Raw genomic sequence first — 14,337 nt, 5'->3', positions numbered from 1 at the left:
ATTCAGGCATCTCTGCCTCAGGAACTGAGATGCCCACAACGACATGTTAGGTTTCTGCATGGCTCTTAGACCAAGCCTGGAGAAATTACTTTTTCTAGCTGGGGGCAGTGATAGTATGAGGATTAATTCAGCATATTTGGAGGCTTTCAGGTGCATATCCAGATGGAAATTTGGAGGCTGCCAGGTGCATATCCAGATGGAAATCAGAGAAAGAGTGTTTAAGCAACATCAGAGTGTGGTCAAGGTGGGGAAAAAAAGAGAAACCACAGAAGCTAGGCTGCAGCAGTTTGCTTTTGCTTGAGCTTACTAGGAAGAGCACAATTCTGCCTCATCTGTTCCTCTGCCTGTTTGAGTGAATGGAATACAATGTATTTTTTCACTTCAAGCTCAATTAGCACCAACTGAAGTAAGAGGAGGATGAATTGGGAAAATTTTAAAACATATGAGAAAGCAAGGTAACCGCGAACTGACTGACATTGCCCCTAATAATCTTAGACAGTTGGAGGGTGGGCAGGTTGGGAAATGTTACTCCAGTGGAAGCACGTGCTCCTTTATGGAAGACCTGAGAGAGTTGCACTTTATTCCCTGACCCCAAGTCTTCTATATTCATGTTTTTTTTTAAATTACTTTAAATCTACTCACACACTCTTGCAACTATGGGAAGAGGCAGGTCTTCCAAGAGTTTGGTTTTTGCCTGTTGGCTCATTTTATGCCCAGTTTCAACCCATCAGAAGTCATAACTACTTTTGCACAAAAAATAAAAAATAAAAAAAATAAAAAGCAGCCCCTGGCCAAAAACAGTGGGTCAGCTGACAAATTGGCTACCATTGCCAATAGAAGCCATGAGAAGATATTTTTCAGTGTACGGGTTTATACTAAGTGTCTGTGAACCAAGCCATGTGTGACCTAAAGCTCATCCCTACTCTATTTCTCTATGATAGAACTCTGGGAATGCCAAATATCTCCTCAGTTTACATAAAGAGTAACTGCAAAAAAGGGGAAACTATCAGTATTATAGCTGGAAAATCCATACAAACAGGAATCCTTTTTTAGTACAAGGCAGATGAAAAGTATACATCTTCTAGCTAAGCCTAACATTAAAATTATTTAATTAGCAATAACATACATATCATTCTGCTTGAAAAAACAATATATTACCTAAAGCGCCAATTATGGAGCTTAAATCTATCTTGCAGAAATGGGCCAGAGGGTGGGGAATCGGGTTCATATAATTAACTCCAGACTAACATAACAATTTGCATAGAAAAATCTGCAGATGTGACCAAAATTTGCTGCAAGTTTCATGTGGGTGTTGGACTATGCACAGTAATTTTGTTTATACAATAAGAACAAAGGACATTTTGAGACTACTGTTATCCTGAAGAAATGAAAAAGCAGTCAATTTTCAGGGTGAGCTGCAAAATGCTTTTTTGGGCAAACACTCCTGCCTTTCCCTTTTATTTAGCAAACTTGCCAAATATTTGCCTGTTGGAAGCAAAGAGGTTGCTTTAACCCCAGAGAACTCATGACTTTTTCATTCTTTGAACAACTGGTTCTTACGATAAATTGAGTCTCTGGAATTTATTATTTCTTGGGGGCAGGGGTTCTTCAGATTAAGACTGTGAAATGCATCCTAGGACCTCTTTTTGGACACCAAAAGTCCAATCTGAATCCCACAAAACATCAATTAAAACCCTCAAAACCCTCAAGTTTCCCTCCAGAAAATTCTTTTTAAAAAAAGTTGAACAAAAAGAAACATGGTGTTTTGAATTCCATAATCTTCACGGTTCATACCAATACTGTGAGAATCTGCCACATTTTGTGTGATTCTTCAAACTCAAAGTGATGTTGTGCAACTTCAATTGACACTAATTGATTCTACCCTGGCCACATAATATAGTTAGTGTAGATACATATAATGCAGTTTATTTATTTATTTATTTACAGTATTTATATTCCGCCCTTCTCACCCCGAAGGGGACTCAGGGCAGATCACATTATATACATATAGGGCAAACATTCAATGCCCATATACACATAGAACAGAGACAGAGACAGACAGACGCAGAGGCAATTTAACCTTCTCCTGAGGGGATGTTCGATTCTGGCCACAGGGGGGAGCAGCTGCTTCAGCATCCACTATGATGGCACTTCCTCATTCCAATGTCATAAATTAATTAAATTTGCCTCCCCACTTTATAAGTGGTACCTTATTTCCTACTTGATAGATGCAACTATCTTTCGGGTTGCTAGGTCAGCAATGAGCAGGGGCTATTTTTTATTTTTAATTGATGGGTGCTCACCCCGCCATGGGCTGGCCTCGAACTCATGACCTCATGGTCAGAGTGATTTACTGCAGCAGGCTGCTCACCAGCCTGTGCCACAGCCCGGCCCCTAGTTAGCACTGAAAAAGCTTCAACTCCTGTCTTTTTTGCCTGGGGGCATCCTTTGATCAGAGTCATTAGAATGCCCCTGGAACTCTTCTGTTTTCAGGATCTTGCCCCTCACCAACTGTTTCGATTTTTGAGTTTTTTAAATACTGGTAGCCAGATTTTGTTCATTTTCATGGTTTCCTCCTTTCTGTTGAAGTTGTCCACATGCTTCTGAATTTCAATGGCTCCTCTGTGTAATCTGACATGATAGTTGTTGGAGTGGTCAAGCATTTCTGTGTTCTCAAATAATATACTGTGTCCAGGTTGGTTCATCAAGTGCTCTGGGTGATTAACTGCCACATTTGCACTAGCCTACTACTGACACCCTGAACTTTGCAAAGATAAATCTCACTTGCATAGTTTCCAACAGACCTCACAACCTCTGAGGATGCCTTCCATAGATGTGGGCGAAACGTCAGGAGAGAATACTTCTGGAACATGGCCATACAACCCGAAAAACATACAACAACCCAACGCAACTTGTTTCTGTATATAAAGCCATCTCTACACATTTCCAAGGAGTAGAGACATAGGACCCTCATGGAAAAACTGCGAAAAAATTCCCAAAACATTATATTGCAGGACCTAAAGATTTGCTGGGTCCCCCAGTGCTCTCTACAGGAATCTATAGGGCCAATTGTATGCATATAAGTGCATGAGGATCTGTGTGTGGGGGTGGAGGGGACATTCCTTCTTAGTGGCATATTTCCCTGCCTAAATTGCTTCTCTACATAACACAGGGATCGGCTTGTAGGGCGAATACCTACCCCTGGGACCCTGACCATTCTGTGCATTGCATTTTGTATTTGTACAGTATCAGGAAAGCAAAAGGTCATTTTCTATTAACTGTCACTGGAAACACAGCATACAAATGTCACCATAAGGAGAAGGAAGCTTTCGTAATCATGATAAACTTTGCTTCCGAGGCAATGAATCATCCATGCAATCTTTGAACAGGAAAAACTTCAAGAAAGAACTCCTCTTGTCTCCAAAAAGTATAACCTTATAGGGAAGTGTGTTTGTGAAAGCAAGAAAAATCAGGTAGGCCTAATGACAGAGCTGTAGTAGTAAAATTATAACAATAGCAGCAGTAGCCGTAATATCAGTTTTACAGAGTGAAGTTGGCGATTGCAACTTCTAGCCAGAAGTCATGCTGGATCTGTATTTTCAGACAAGTACATTTCCCAAGCTGGTAACTCTTCCCTGGCATCTTGGCTGTACTATATAGCATTCTGCCATTTTTCACTGTCTTTCTCACTTGGAAGGCTAATTAATAGCAGCACATTGAAGTATAAGAGGAAGGCAAGGAGTGTGTTACCTTCTTCAACCTAACTAAAATAAACATATGTATTCATCTTTTTAAACTGGGATGGGGATCTTATAGGCATTAAAATGTTGTTAGACTACAAATTTCATCCCTCAGTATTATATCTACTGGCTAGGCATGATTGGAACAAGAACATTTGGAAGACTACGTGCTTCCTATGTCTACTAGAAAGTAAATGCGTTAGGTAGCCATGCGTTTTTAGTTCAGCTCATAAGAATTTTTCATTGTCTTTAAATGTAATATTCACACATATTGATCCACCACAGTCAGAATTATGTAGCCAGCATGTTTTCTGGCCATGTTAGCTGGGGGATACTAAGACTTATAGGGCAAAAGTATTTTTTTAAATAAACATGGACACGTAAAAATGTTTTACAAAAGTATGACTTCTCTATAGATATGAACACTTTGCTAGTATTTCCACCACTAATCTTTCTTCAACCCAATTATTTCTTCTCCTTCTTTACGAGGTTGGTCCTGATGAACCCTCTTTCCAGCACCAATGGCTCCATCCATTGCAACAGCAACCAGACTTGTCCCAATGGCAATAGTCATTGTGCCCAGCTGGATATCGCTAATTAATCAGATATGGATTTTCAGTTGACTCGCAAGCTAGTAATTAGCAAATTAAACCAATTAATTGATTAATGCTTTCAGCTCTGCAACAAAAGCACTACAGCACACCATACATTTATGCTGTAATTACAGAACACATGTAATGTTTGTAAATACTGTATACTGGGGGGAGAGCTACAATTGTGCAGTTATAGATTTGGGTCACTTTTCCCTAGTTGGTTGACCTGAGCAGCAGATTACAGAGCTAATTAAACATCCTCTATAGTCAGACTCAAAAGCTTACTTCTAAATTGCATTTGCTGGACCTTTTCTGTTGTTTTTGCTTGAATTCTAACCTCATGCCTTCTGGGGCTATTAAGTGAACCATGAATCTGGAAAATGAGTTTTTCACTTCATTTCACTTCTCGAGCTGCCTTCTCAAAGCTAATGAAGCAGTTACTGTCTTTAAAATTACTTAAAATGTTACAGAACATGACACTAAACACAAACACAGATAACATAACAACTTTGGAAAGGAATAATTCATTCCATTCTTTGAGTATTACTTTGAGTTTTACTTACTTACTATTAGAATTGAGTTCTGCTATAACTTTCCAAAAGAAAATACAGTAGAGTCTCACTTATCCAACGTTCTGGATTATCCAATGCATTTTTGTAGTCAATGTTTTCAATATATCATGAAATTTTGGTGCTAAATTGGTAAATACAGTAATTACTACATAGCAATAATGTGTAATGAACTACTTTTTCTGTCAAATTTGTTGTATAACATGATGTTTTGGTGCTTAATTTGTAAAATCATAACCTATTTTGATGTTTAATAGGCTTTTTCTTAATCTCTCCTTATTATCCAACATATTCGCTTATCCAACATTCTGCCAGCTCGTTTATGTTGGATAAGTGAGACTCTACTGTATTCCACTCTTTGGTGGGAAACACGTTGTGTTGGATTAAGGCTTAGTTGCATATACTATGGCATTACCTTTCTATGGTGGTTGTATTGTATGCTCCTGTGAGGCTATGCTGATGACTGATATGGTATGGTATGTCAGGTCAAACAAACTTTTATTGAAGAGCCAGACTAAAGACCTTCATCACAAAGGCCCACCACACATCATGCTGAATCCATGGGGTCCCGGTGAGGGGCTGGAGAACCTGTCCTTCCATGCCCCACAATGCCCGCCTTACCTTGACCTCCATCCCACAAGCATTGCCACCTGGTTTCCCCCATTGCTCTTAAGGCCTTCCGTGTTGCTACTGCAACGGCATGCACTGCTTGCTCTCCTCTTTTGGCACGAAGCCCAGCCCTGTATAATGGGCTCTGTGTCGAAAGTGGAGAGCAAGCAGCATACGACAGGCAAATCAGCCCATCTGATGAGGTTGTGTGCCAAGCGGCTACTTGCAGCAGCAATAGTAACCTTGCCAGAGACAGGACCAATGGCACCTTAGCTAATACTTGTTTTTTTTAATTAGTGTTTTTTTTATTGTAAACACAGTTAACACTTGTTAGTACTGTACGGTGCAGAAGGAGGCATGGTAAAACCCTTTTGAATGCCTGTTACCACGAAAACCCTATGATGAGATTATCCAAAATGAAATACAGTAGAGTCTCACTTCTCCAACATTCGCTTATCCAATGTTCTGGATTATCCAACACAGTCTGCCTTTTAGTAGTCAATGTTTTTATAGTCAATCTTTTCAATACATTGTGATGTTTTGGTGCTAAATTCGTAAATACAGTAATCACTACATAACATTGCTGTGTATTGAACTGCTGTTTCTGTCAAATTTGTTGTATAACATGATGTTTTGGTGCTTAATTTGTAAAATCATAATGTAATTTGATGTTTAATAGGCTTTTCCTTAATCCCTCCTTATTATCCAACATATTCGCTTATCCAATATTTTGCCGGCCCATTTATGCTGGATAAGTGAGACTCTACTGTAGCATTAATAGCGATGAGAAGTATAACAAAAGCAGTCAACAGACATAATGGAAAGTCTGGCTGAAAAATATCAGTAACAAGCTATCACGATAATCAGAATGCAAGTTTATGCTTCAATCACAGAAGCCGGAGAATAAAAAGATATTGAAATATGATATGCTGTAGATTGGGGGGGGGGGGGGTATTGACCACACACGAAAATAAGATTTATAGTAAATCATGGTTGATTGAAATGCAAGAGTAGGAAACAAAGTAGAGTAAAAGACTTATGAAAATTTGGTCTAGAATCAAGAAATGAAGCAGAGGAGTGACTGAATGAATTTTGCAAGGCAACATTTCAGTGGAATCTACTTCTGAGCCAACACAAACAAGATCAGACTGCTATATTTATGAGATTTGATAGTATGTGGCAGATTTTTTTAAAAAAATTTATACTACAATCACATACAAATCAACAATTGTATAATTAATTATGGTCACTAATAACAATGCAGTCAACTTACCGATAGCCATCATATAATCCCACCGGTCCACCAGGCACATATTGAAGATCAGATGATCTGACGTTTGCCCTTGGCCGATGAGTGAAATATTTCTCTCCAGGTTTTGGCAGACTGCCGAGGTCCAGCCTGTAAGGAACCAAACCACTACCAGAAAAATCACAGCCAGCATCTTCATCACTCGTCCACTTGTCATGTATGGAATTCGTTGAACTGTTCGAGAAAGGAACACCTTCAAAACCCTGCAGAATCAAATATGCAAAGAATTACAATATGGCACTTATCCCTTCAAATGCCCTCAGAGATGAGAACGCGGCCAGGCAGCATGTGGTGCTCTAGACCTTGTTGGACTACAACCCGCAACATCCCTCATCATTAGCTAAGCAATGACAGCTGATGCGTGTTGCAGTTGAACAACAGTGAGAAGGCCACAGATACCTAAAGCATTTGTTTTATACCATGCACTTCATTTAAACAGAGCTATTTGTCAAATTCAGAGTTGTTTCATATATGTATTGCCACTCTTTCTTAATTGCTCAGTCTAACCTAAAGCCAGGGTACATGTGAATTATTACAGTTATTATTAAAGCAGCTGGTTTGTTTTTCGGAAACCCCTTATGATAAATTTTAAGTTGCTCATTATTTTCCCACTACTAAAAAGGAATATGCTCAATAAGAGAACTGCATAAAATTTAAATAATTCTGCTTTAAATGCCTCTAAAATTCCTAAATGTGGGCGAAATGTCAGGAGAGAATACTTCTGGAACATGGCCATACAGCCCGGAAAACATACAACAACCCTGTGATTCTGGCCATGAAAGCCTTTGACAACACATCATTATTAATGTGGGGCCGGGCTGTGGCGCAGCTGGCTAATAACCAGCTGCTATAAATCACTACTGACCGAGAGGTCATGAGTTCGAAGCCCGGGTCGGGTTAAGCCTCCGACCATTAAAAAAAAATAGCCCCGGCTTGCTGTTGACCTAGCAGCCCCGAAAGACAGTTGCATCTGTCAAGTAGGGAAAATTTAGGTACGCTTTATGCGGGAGGCTAATTTAACTAATCTACAACACCATAAAACTGCTCACGAGGAAAAGAATGAGGAAGAACAGCCACCAATGGACGGTGAAGCAACAGCTCCCCCGTGGCCGGAATCGTGAAGCTGGAAAGATGTTAAAATGCCTCTGTGTCTGTCTAAAACTGAATGTTGTTTGTCTGTTGGCATTGAATGTTTGCCATATATGTGTTCGGGGTGAGAAGGGCGGAATATAAATACTGTAAATAAATAAATAAATAAATAAATAAATAAATTATTATTCTCCCCATTGGGGATTCAAAGTGGCTAACAACAAGGTATAAAACATACAAGGTACATTGGGATAAAAGAAGTAGACATAATTAAAAAAATAACAGTTGAAACATAATAAAACAGTTAGACCATAATAGAACATGTTACAGATTAAAATACATTCAACACTTTAGGTATAGTTAAAACTAAATACACATAAACCAAAGCCATTATCCGTCCAATTGTCACTTGTCCATAAAGGTATTGCACAAAAAAGGTTCATCCCAAATGGTTTCTATCACTCTTCAATGAAGGCCTGATTCTAGAGAAAAGTTTTTATCTGGCACCTGAAAGTTAGTAGGGAGGGGGCCATTCTGATGTCTTTCAGAAGGGAGTTCCAGAGCCGTGGAGCAACCACTGAAAAGACCCTCTTTCTTGTTCCCACCAACCAAATTTGTGAAGGTGGTGGGACTGAGAGAAGGCCCTCTCCTGTTGATCTTAGGGCTCATGCAGGTTCATAGAGGGAAATGTGGTTGTTTAAGTAGACTGGTCCCAAATTGTCTACTTAATTAATTCAAGGGAGATAGCACCCATGTGGATAGCATGTTCTTCAACATTTCACTGATAAAAACTGAGACACATGTAGCCAAAAAAACACCAGCATACGGTCAAGATGGCAAAACTTAGAGGACAAAAATAAGTGCTCTTTAATACTACAATTGCCTTGGAAGCATGCTATGAAAACCTTGATTTTGAAGTTTTAATAGTGGTGTGTAGAAATCTCACCCAGACAGCTCTATTGTCTCACTAGACTACAAATTGCAGGATTTCACAGGGTGAAGTCATAGTGCTATAAATGTATACTCTGAAATGGCCTCTGGTGCATTGGTGCAACATGAAGCTAATTATTGATTGGTTTTTTTAAAAAAAAATCAAGAGATTATAATCTAACCAAAACTCATCTTCTTATTTTTTCCTCTTATCTGAAATTTCCGTACAAAGGATTTCAAGGTCAATATTTATCAGGAAGCTTACACATGAAAATAGATGTGAGTCATGCTCTCTAGTAATCCTTTCTTGAAGCACAGCCAGCTCAAACAAGGCGTCCCAAACACTCTTTATGATCCCTGGTCCAAAGGGAAGCTTATGGCTTCACCTGAACTCAGATCTTGCAGCCCTGAGCCTGCCACTTTAGATATGGCCTCATGTAAGTATTTGCAGGGCACAAGTCATGTTTCTCTGGCACCCACAAGAAGATAGACATGGATTCATTTTTCCAAAGGTATCACCCAAAAGGAAGGAATGTATTTCCCTTTTTAATAAAGCTGATCTTCATATGCAAATAGAGAAGTAATTGCAATCATTTAAGAACCAATGCAGTATATCTCACCATTGCACCTTTGGTCTGCTGATATGTGTATATGTTCAGTCTACTTGTCTATGGGGTCTATCTACATGGCTTGCAGATCCTAAACCAGGCAAGAAGTCACTCCTGGACATCCAGACCATGTTGAGGAACTTCTAGCCCCAACCTGGGGTAAATCACTTAAATTGGTTTTACTCTGTCTTAGCAGAATCAGGGAATGCTTTGGGATTGGTGTGAACAGTTGGGCTGATACTCATTCGGAACCACTCCTGCTGTTCACACAGGCCAGTGCCGCCATCCCATTTCCCTCACTTATCACGGGGGTTATGTTCCAGGACCACACGCAATAAGTGAAAATCCACAAAGTAGGGACACTATATTTATTTTAATATTTATACATTATTTTAGTAGTTATACACTATTTTAAGTCTTTATCAACCAATCGTGTGTTGATAAATCGCCTCCTCCTGCTTGGGCTCCTTTTCTCTCCCTTCGGCTTCTCCTTCCTCCCTTCCTTAGGCTGTAAATTGTATTTTTTATGATTTATAATTGTCTTTTAGAGTTTATTGAAAACCCACAAAACAGCGAATCCGCAAAAAGCGAACCGCGAAGTAGTGAGGGAACACTGTAGTGCTTACTCTTTAAGTTCTTTGTCACCACACTGCCATCATGGAACTCCAGATCACCCCACGTTCCCCCCCCTTCTTTGCAGACAGTGGTCAAGTTGTCTGGCAATAGCCAAAAGCTACCTGGAGCTCCATGGCTGCCGCTGCAGTGACAAAGGACATTAAGATGACTGTCCAATGGGGTTAAACTGCTGTGATTTGGGCATGGAAAGGTGAAAACACCTTGGCAGAATCTAATGCCAGTCAGAAGCAGCAATGCAGATGGAAGACTGTTCTCTAACAGCTATTTAAACTGAGGATTGTCATTCATAACATGCAACAAGTTGCCATCGCAACACAGATACCACAAGAAAACAACACTTGCTGGACAACAAAACAACAATTCAGGATGCATGCTCTGTCTGGCAAATTTATTTATTTATTTATTTATTTATTTACAACATTTATACCCGCCCTTCTCACCCGAGGGGACTCAGGGCGGCTTACAAAAATTGGCAAAATTTAATGCCCAAAATGCAATCATAAAAACAAAACAATATAAACAGATCCATTAATAACATTGTTAAAACACATTATAGAAACCTTAAAAACGTATATATAATTAATTCCATTTGTTCGAGATCCTCATGCTTCATCCTTAAATCAGGCCATGTCAACTTTGTCATTTACTCATCAAAGGCTTGGGCACATAACCAAAGGGCTAGGATGAACGAAATTCACTTAGGCATTGCTTTGATATACATTATAAGTTAGTAGAAGCAAAGAACAGAAGGTGGGGACTGGGAAGAGGCAGGATGAGAGCAGGAGATAATATGAAGATGTATGGCATAGGGACACTTGGTGAAGGTGGAATCAGAAAATGATCCACACTCACTCTCCAACACATTTTGCTGTCGAAAGTGGAAGGCAACCTTTATACATAACTCTGCCTCCTGATTTCATAGCTGGGTACCAGCTCTGCATGTATTACAGTTTTTGGGCCTGAACTTTAAAGGAGGAACTGAACTGTATCCCCAAAATGTCCCAAAAGGCTCTGCATTTTGGAGAGCTCCTTTACATTTCAGAATCAGATTCACCAACACTGTGGATATGGGAGCTGTAAGCTAAAATTTACTCATAAGACAAACAATTGGAAAGGATATCTAATATGTTTTAAACAGCAGACCAGTTTAGGGAATCAGTTTGGTGGAAATAATTTGTTGAACATACTCATCGCCCCAAATTTGTGGGTTTTTTTTTAAGTATTGGCAACCATTTGAAAATTCATTATTGTTCTAAAAACCTGAAAAGGTCATAAGATTTCATCCTTCCAATAGCACACTGAGTATTCAGGATCAGCTTTAAAGATTTTTGAGTAATGCAAACTGAGTTAAGAGTTGGCAAGGAAGTCTGGCTTTTTAAAAAGGTCAAAACTAGGTTCTGCCTGCAAAATTGGAATTGGAAAGTGTGACCTAAAATTGTCAAGAGACAGTTTGCATCCAAGAGCCAGTTTATGGTGCTTCTACACCATATGCACTAGCAATTAAATATAGAGAAATAAGGCTGTAAAACTCCTGATGCAATGCAATTATGAATCAAAGATGCTTACGTGGAAAGAACTGTTTATGAAGCCTCAAAGGCAATTTGACTGTCTTATAGTGAGAAGTTATGAATGTGGAAAATAGGCAGAACACTGTTTTAAAACTTCTATTTTCAATTAGAGACTAAAACTTTGGGGAGCAAATCCCCTGTTGCCCATTTGTATTATTACTAGCTTAGGTACCCAGTGGTGCCTGGGTTATTTAAAAAGGGCCTAGTTTGTTTTGGGATGTTAGGTAATATCAGTTTGGTAATGCGTTACGCTATTTCTTAGAAAAAAACACAGTCTTTCCTGTTGTTTTTTATGAATGCTCCCATTAGAAAATGCATAAGGATGTGGGTGAACTACAATTCCCAAAAAATCTTGGGTCAGTCCTCCCCAAACCAGGCCTGTATTCCCAGTTGCCCATGTTGAATTTGTCTGCCAAGTTTGGTCTACATATGTCATCAGATGGGTTCAGTGTTCTCTGAATATAGGTGAATGGACTAAAACTGGATTTTAATTTTTATAGTTTTTAGCAGGATTGCATGTTTTGTTTTATGATGTCTATCTTGTTGTATGGTTTTATATTGGCAATTGAATTTTTTGCTTATGTTGGAAACTGCCCTGAGTCCTCTTGGGAAGATAGGGTGGTATATATATAAAGTTTTCATTATTATTATTATTATTATTATTATTATTATTATTATTATTATTATTTAACTATAACTCCTGGATGCCAAGATCAATCACCCCAAAACCATGCCAGTATGCACAGTTGGCTGTGTTGGGTCTGAATGCCAAGTTAGTTCCAGGTCCATCATTGGTGGGGTTCAGAGGGCTCACAGAACACAGGTGAAGTATAATTCCTGGAGTCAATCACCCCCAAAGTCCACCAGTATTTCCAGTTGGCCATGTTGAATTTGTATGCCATGTTTGGTGCAGATCCCTCATCTGCTGGATTCAGTGTTCTCTGAAAATGGGTGAACTACAACTCCTGGATGTCAAGGTCAATCACCCCCAGTATGCAAAGTCAGCCATATTGGGTCTGAGTGCCAAGTTAGTTCCAGGTCCTTCATTGGTGGGGTTCAGAGTGCTCTTAGATTGCAGGTGAACTATACATCCCAGTCTCTACAACTCCTATAAATTCTCCCCAACCTCTCTAGTATGCTCAGTTGCTGATCAATTCCTCTGTTTGTTGTGTGCCATAGGAAAGGGTAGGAAAGGGTTAAGGGAGAGGCAGTGTGCGGGGCCATCCAAATGGTCAGGGAAAGGAACACTGGGATGCGCTCGCTGTAACCTGCAATGTCCCGGGAGGCAGTGACTTGGTGGATCCTCAGCACTGGGAACTATAGCCTGTTTGTGGAGGCCAGAGGCTGTCTGTGTGAGCAGATACCCATGCCACATACACACATACAGATGTTTATTATGTGGATGGATAGATAGATAGATAGATAGATAGATAGATAGATAGATAGATACATGGATGGATGGATGGATGGATGGAGAGAGAGAGAGAGAGAGAGTTGCCATGCAACCCCCCCCCCCCAGAAATTTTTCAAGTTATAAAAAAAATCTCGTTTACTCATGAATTTTAACTGGTTAACCAAATTCCCATGCTAAGTCTATGAGATGCAAAACATTAAGAGTCCCTCCAGGCACTATCTCAAGCAGATATTGACAGGTTTGTAGCGGGGAGGGGTATGTGCTAGGGGTTCAACCCCCCCCCCCCCCGAAATTTTCAAAACCCCTCCCGAATTTTTTTTCTGGCTACGGCCCTGATTATGGTGATGCAATGTAGATTACGATGATGATAATGATGACATCATCAAAAGAGGACATAATTTGCTGAAAAATTAATGGGAGTGAATAAATTAACTTTGCTGTGAATTGTTAGTTTGATATTTTTTCCTGCTGGTTCACTAGTTCCTTAAAGTTGCTTTGCTGATGACATAATAAGAAACAGGACACCTGAACATTCTAAAAATAATTTGTGTAATAGATATCCAGTTAATCATTCTTTACATGCTACAACACCATATAGGTGGGTACACATTCATTCATGCCCATGGGTTTTATGTTCTGTTTTCTTTGCTGCATCTGTCAAATACTAATACTACCAAGGGATGTTTCAGTCACATAGGGCTTTCCTTTTTTCCCAACCATGCATTTTTCTGTGTGCCATCTGCTACATTTCAGGGGAAAGACGCTATTGAAAGTGCTTGAATTTAAAGTGGAAAATCTGGAATTATAATGTAGAAGACATTTCACTGACTTTCCTTTGATCTGCAGGTTTCTTGTGGCATTGCTTAAACAGAGGATTCAAGGGGAGCTATATAAAAGAAATCTGATGTGTACACGCTCAATAGAAATGCTTATCCAGCAAAAATCTTATCAAGTTCATTTCAGCTGTGAAACTGTACAGTAAATCCCATCCCGCTCCCCACACACACATAGTGCTTTGCTAACCTATGCAAAACTTCTAAATCTGAAATCTTACTCAGCACCAGCTATTTCACAGGCTACTTCCTTTTTTTAATGTGATATTTAAGGAAGGACAGAGTGACCCTAAGAAGGAGAGGAGTGGGTCTGACATTTTCAAAGCCCTTCAAGGTGGGAATTGGTAATGGGATTGCTTTTTCTCCAAGTAATAGTTGATTTTTAAAACGTCTCCCATTGAAAGCAAGGAAAATTGGTAGATCCTGTAGACTTGACATA

General features: G+C 39.5%; 1 protein-coding gene and 1 long non-coding RNA gene across 9 annotated transcripts in view; one reads left to right on the top strand and one right to left on the bottom strand.

The window, feature by feature from the left end:
* Positions 1-14,337, bottom strand: part of gpr158 (G protein-coupled receptor 158) — a 134,433-nt gene that overhangs the window by 17,406 nt on the left and 102,690 nt on the right. For both annotated transcript variants that reach the window (XM_062958234.1, XM_003222060.4), the window contains one exon: positions 6,785-7,023. In XM_062958234.1, coding sequence (XP_062814304.1) covers positions 6,785-7,023 — 239 coding nt within the window. The remainder of the gene's footprint in view (positions 1-6,784; positions 7,024-14,337) is intronic.
* The window catches only part of LOC103279101 (uncharacterized), an 82,129-nt gene that overhangs the window by 49,265 nt on the left and 18,527 nt on the right, over positions 1-14,337 (top strand). The gene's annotated exons all lie outside the window — the stretch shown is intronic.

The sequence above is a fragment of the Anolis carolinensis genome, chromosome 6, assembly GCF_035594765.1.
Source record: "Anolis carolinensis isolate JA03-04 chromosome 6, rAnoCar3.1.pri, whole genome shotgun sequence".
Lineage (NCBI taxonomy): Eukaryota > Metazoa > Chordata > Lepidosauria > Squamata > Dactyloidae > Anolis > Anolis carolinensis.
This window is presented reverse-complemented; position numbering and strand designations above follow the sequence as displayed.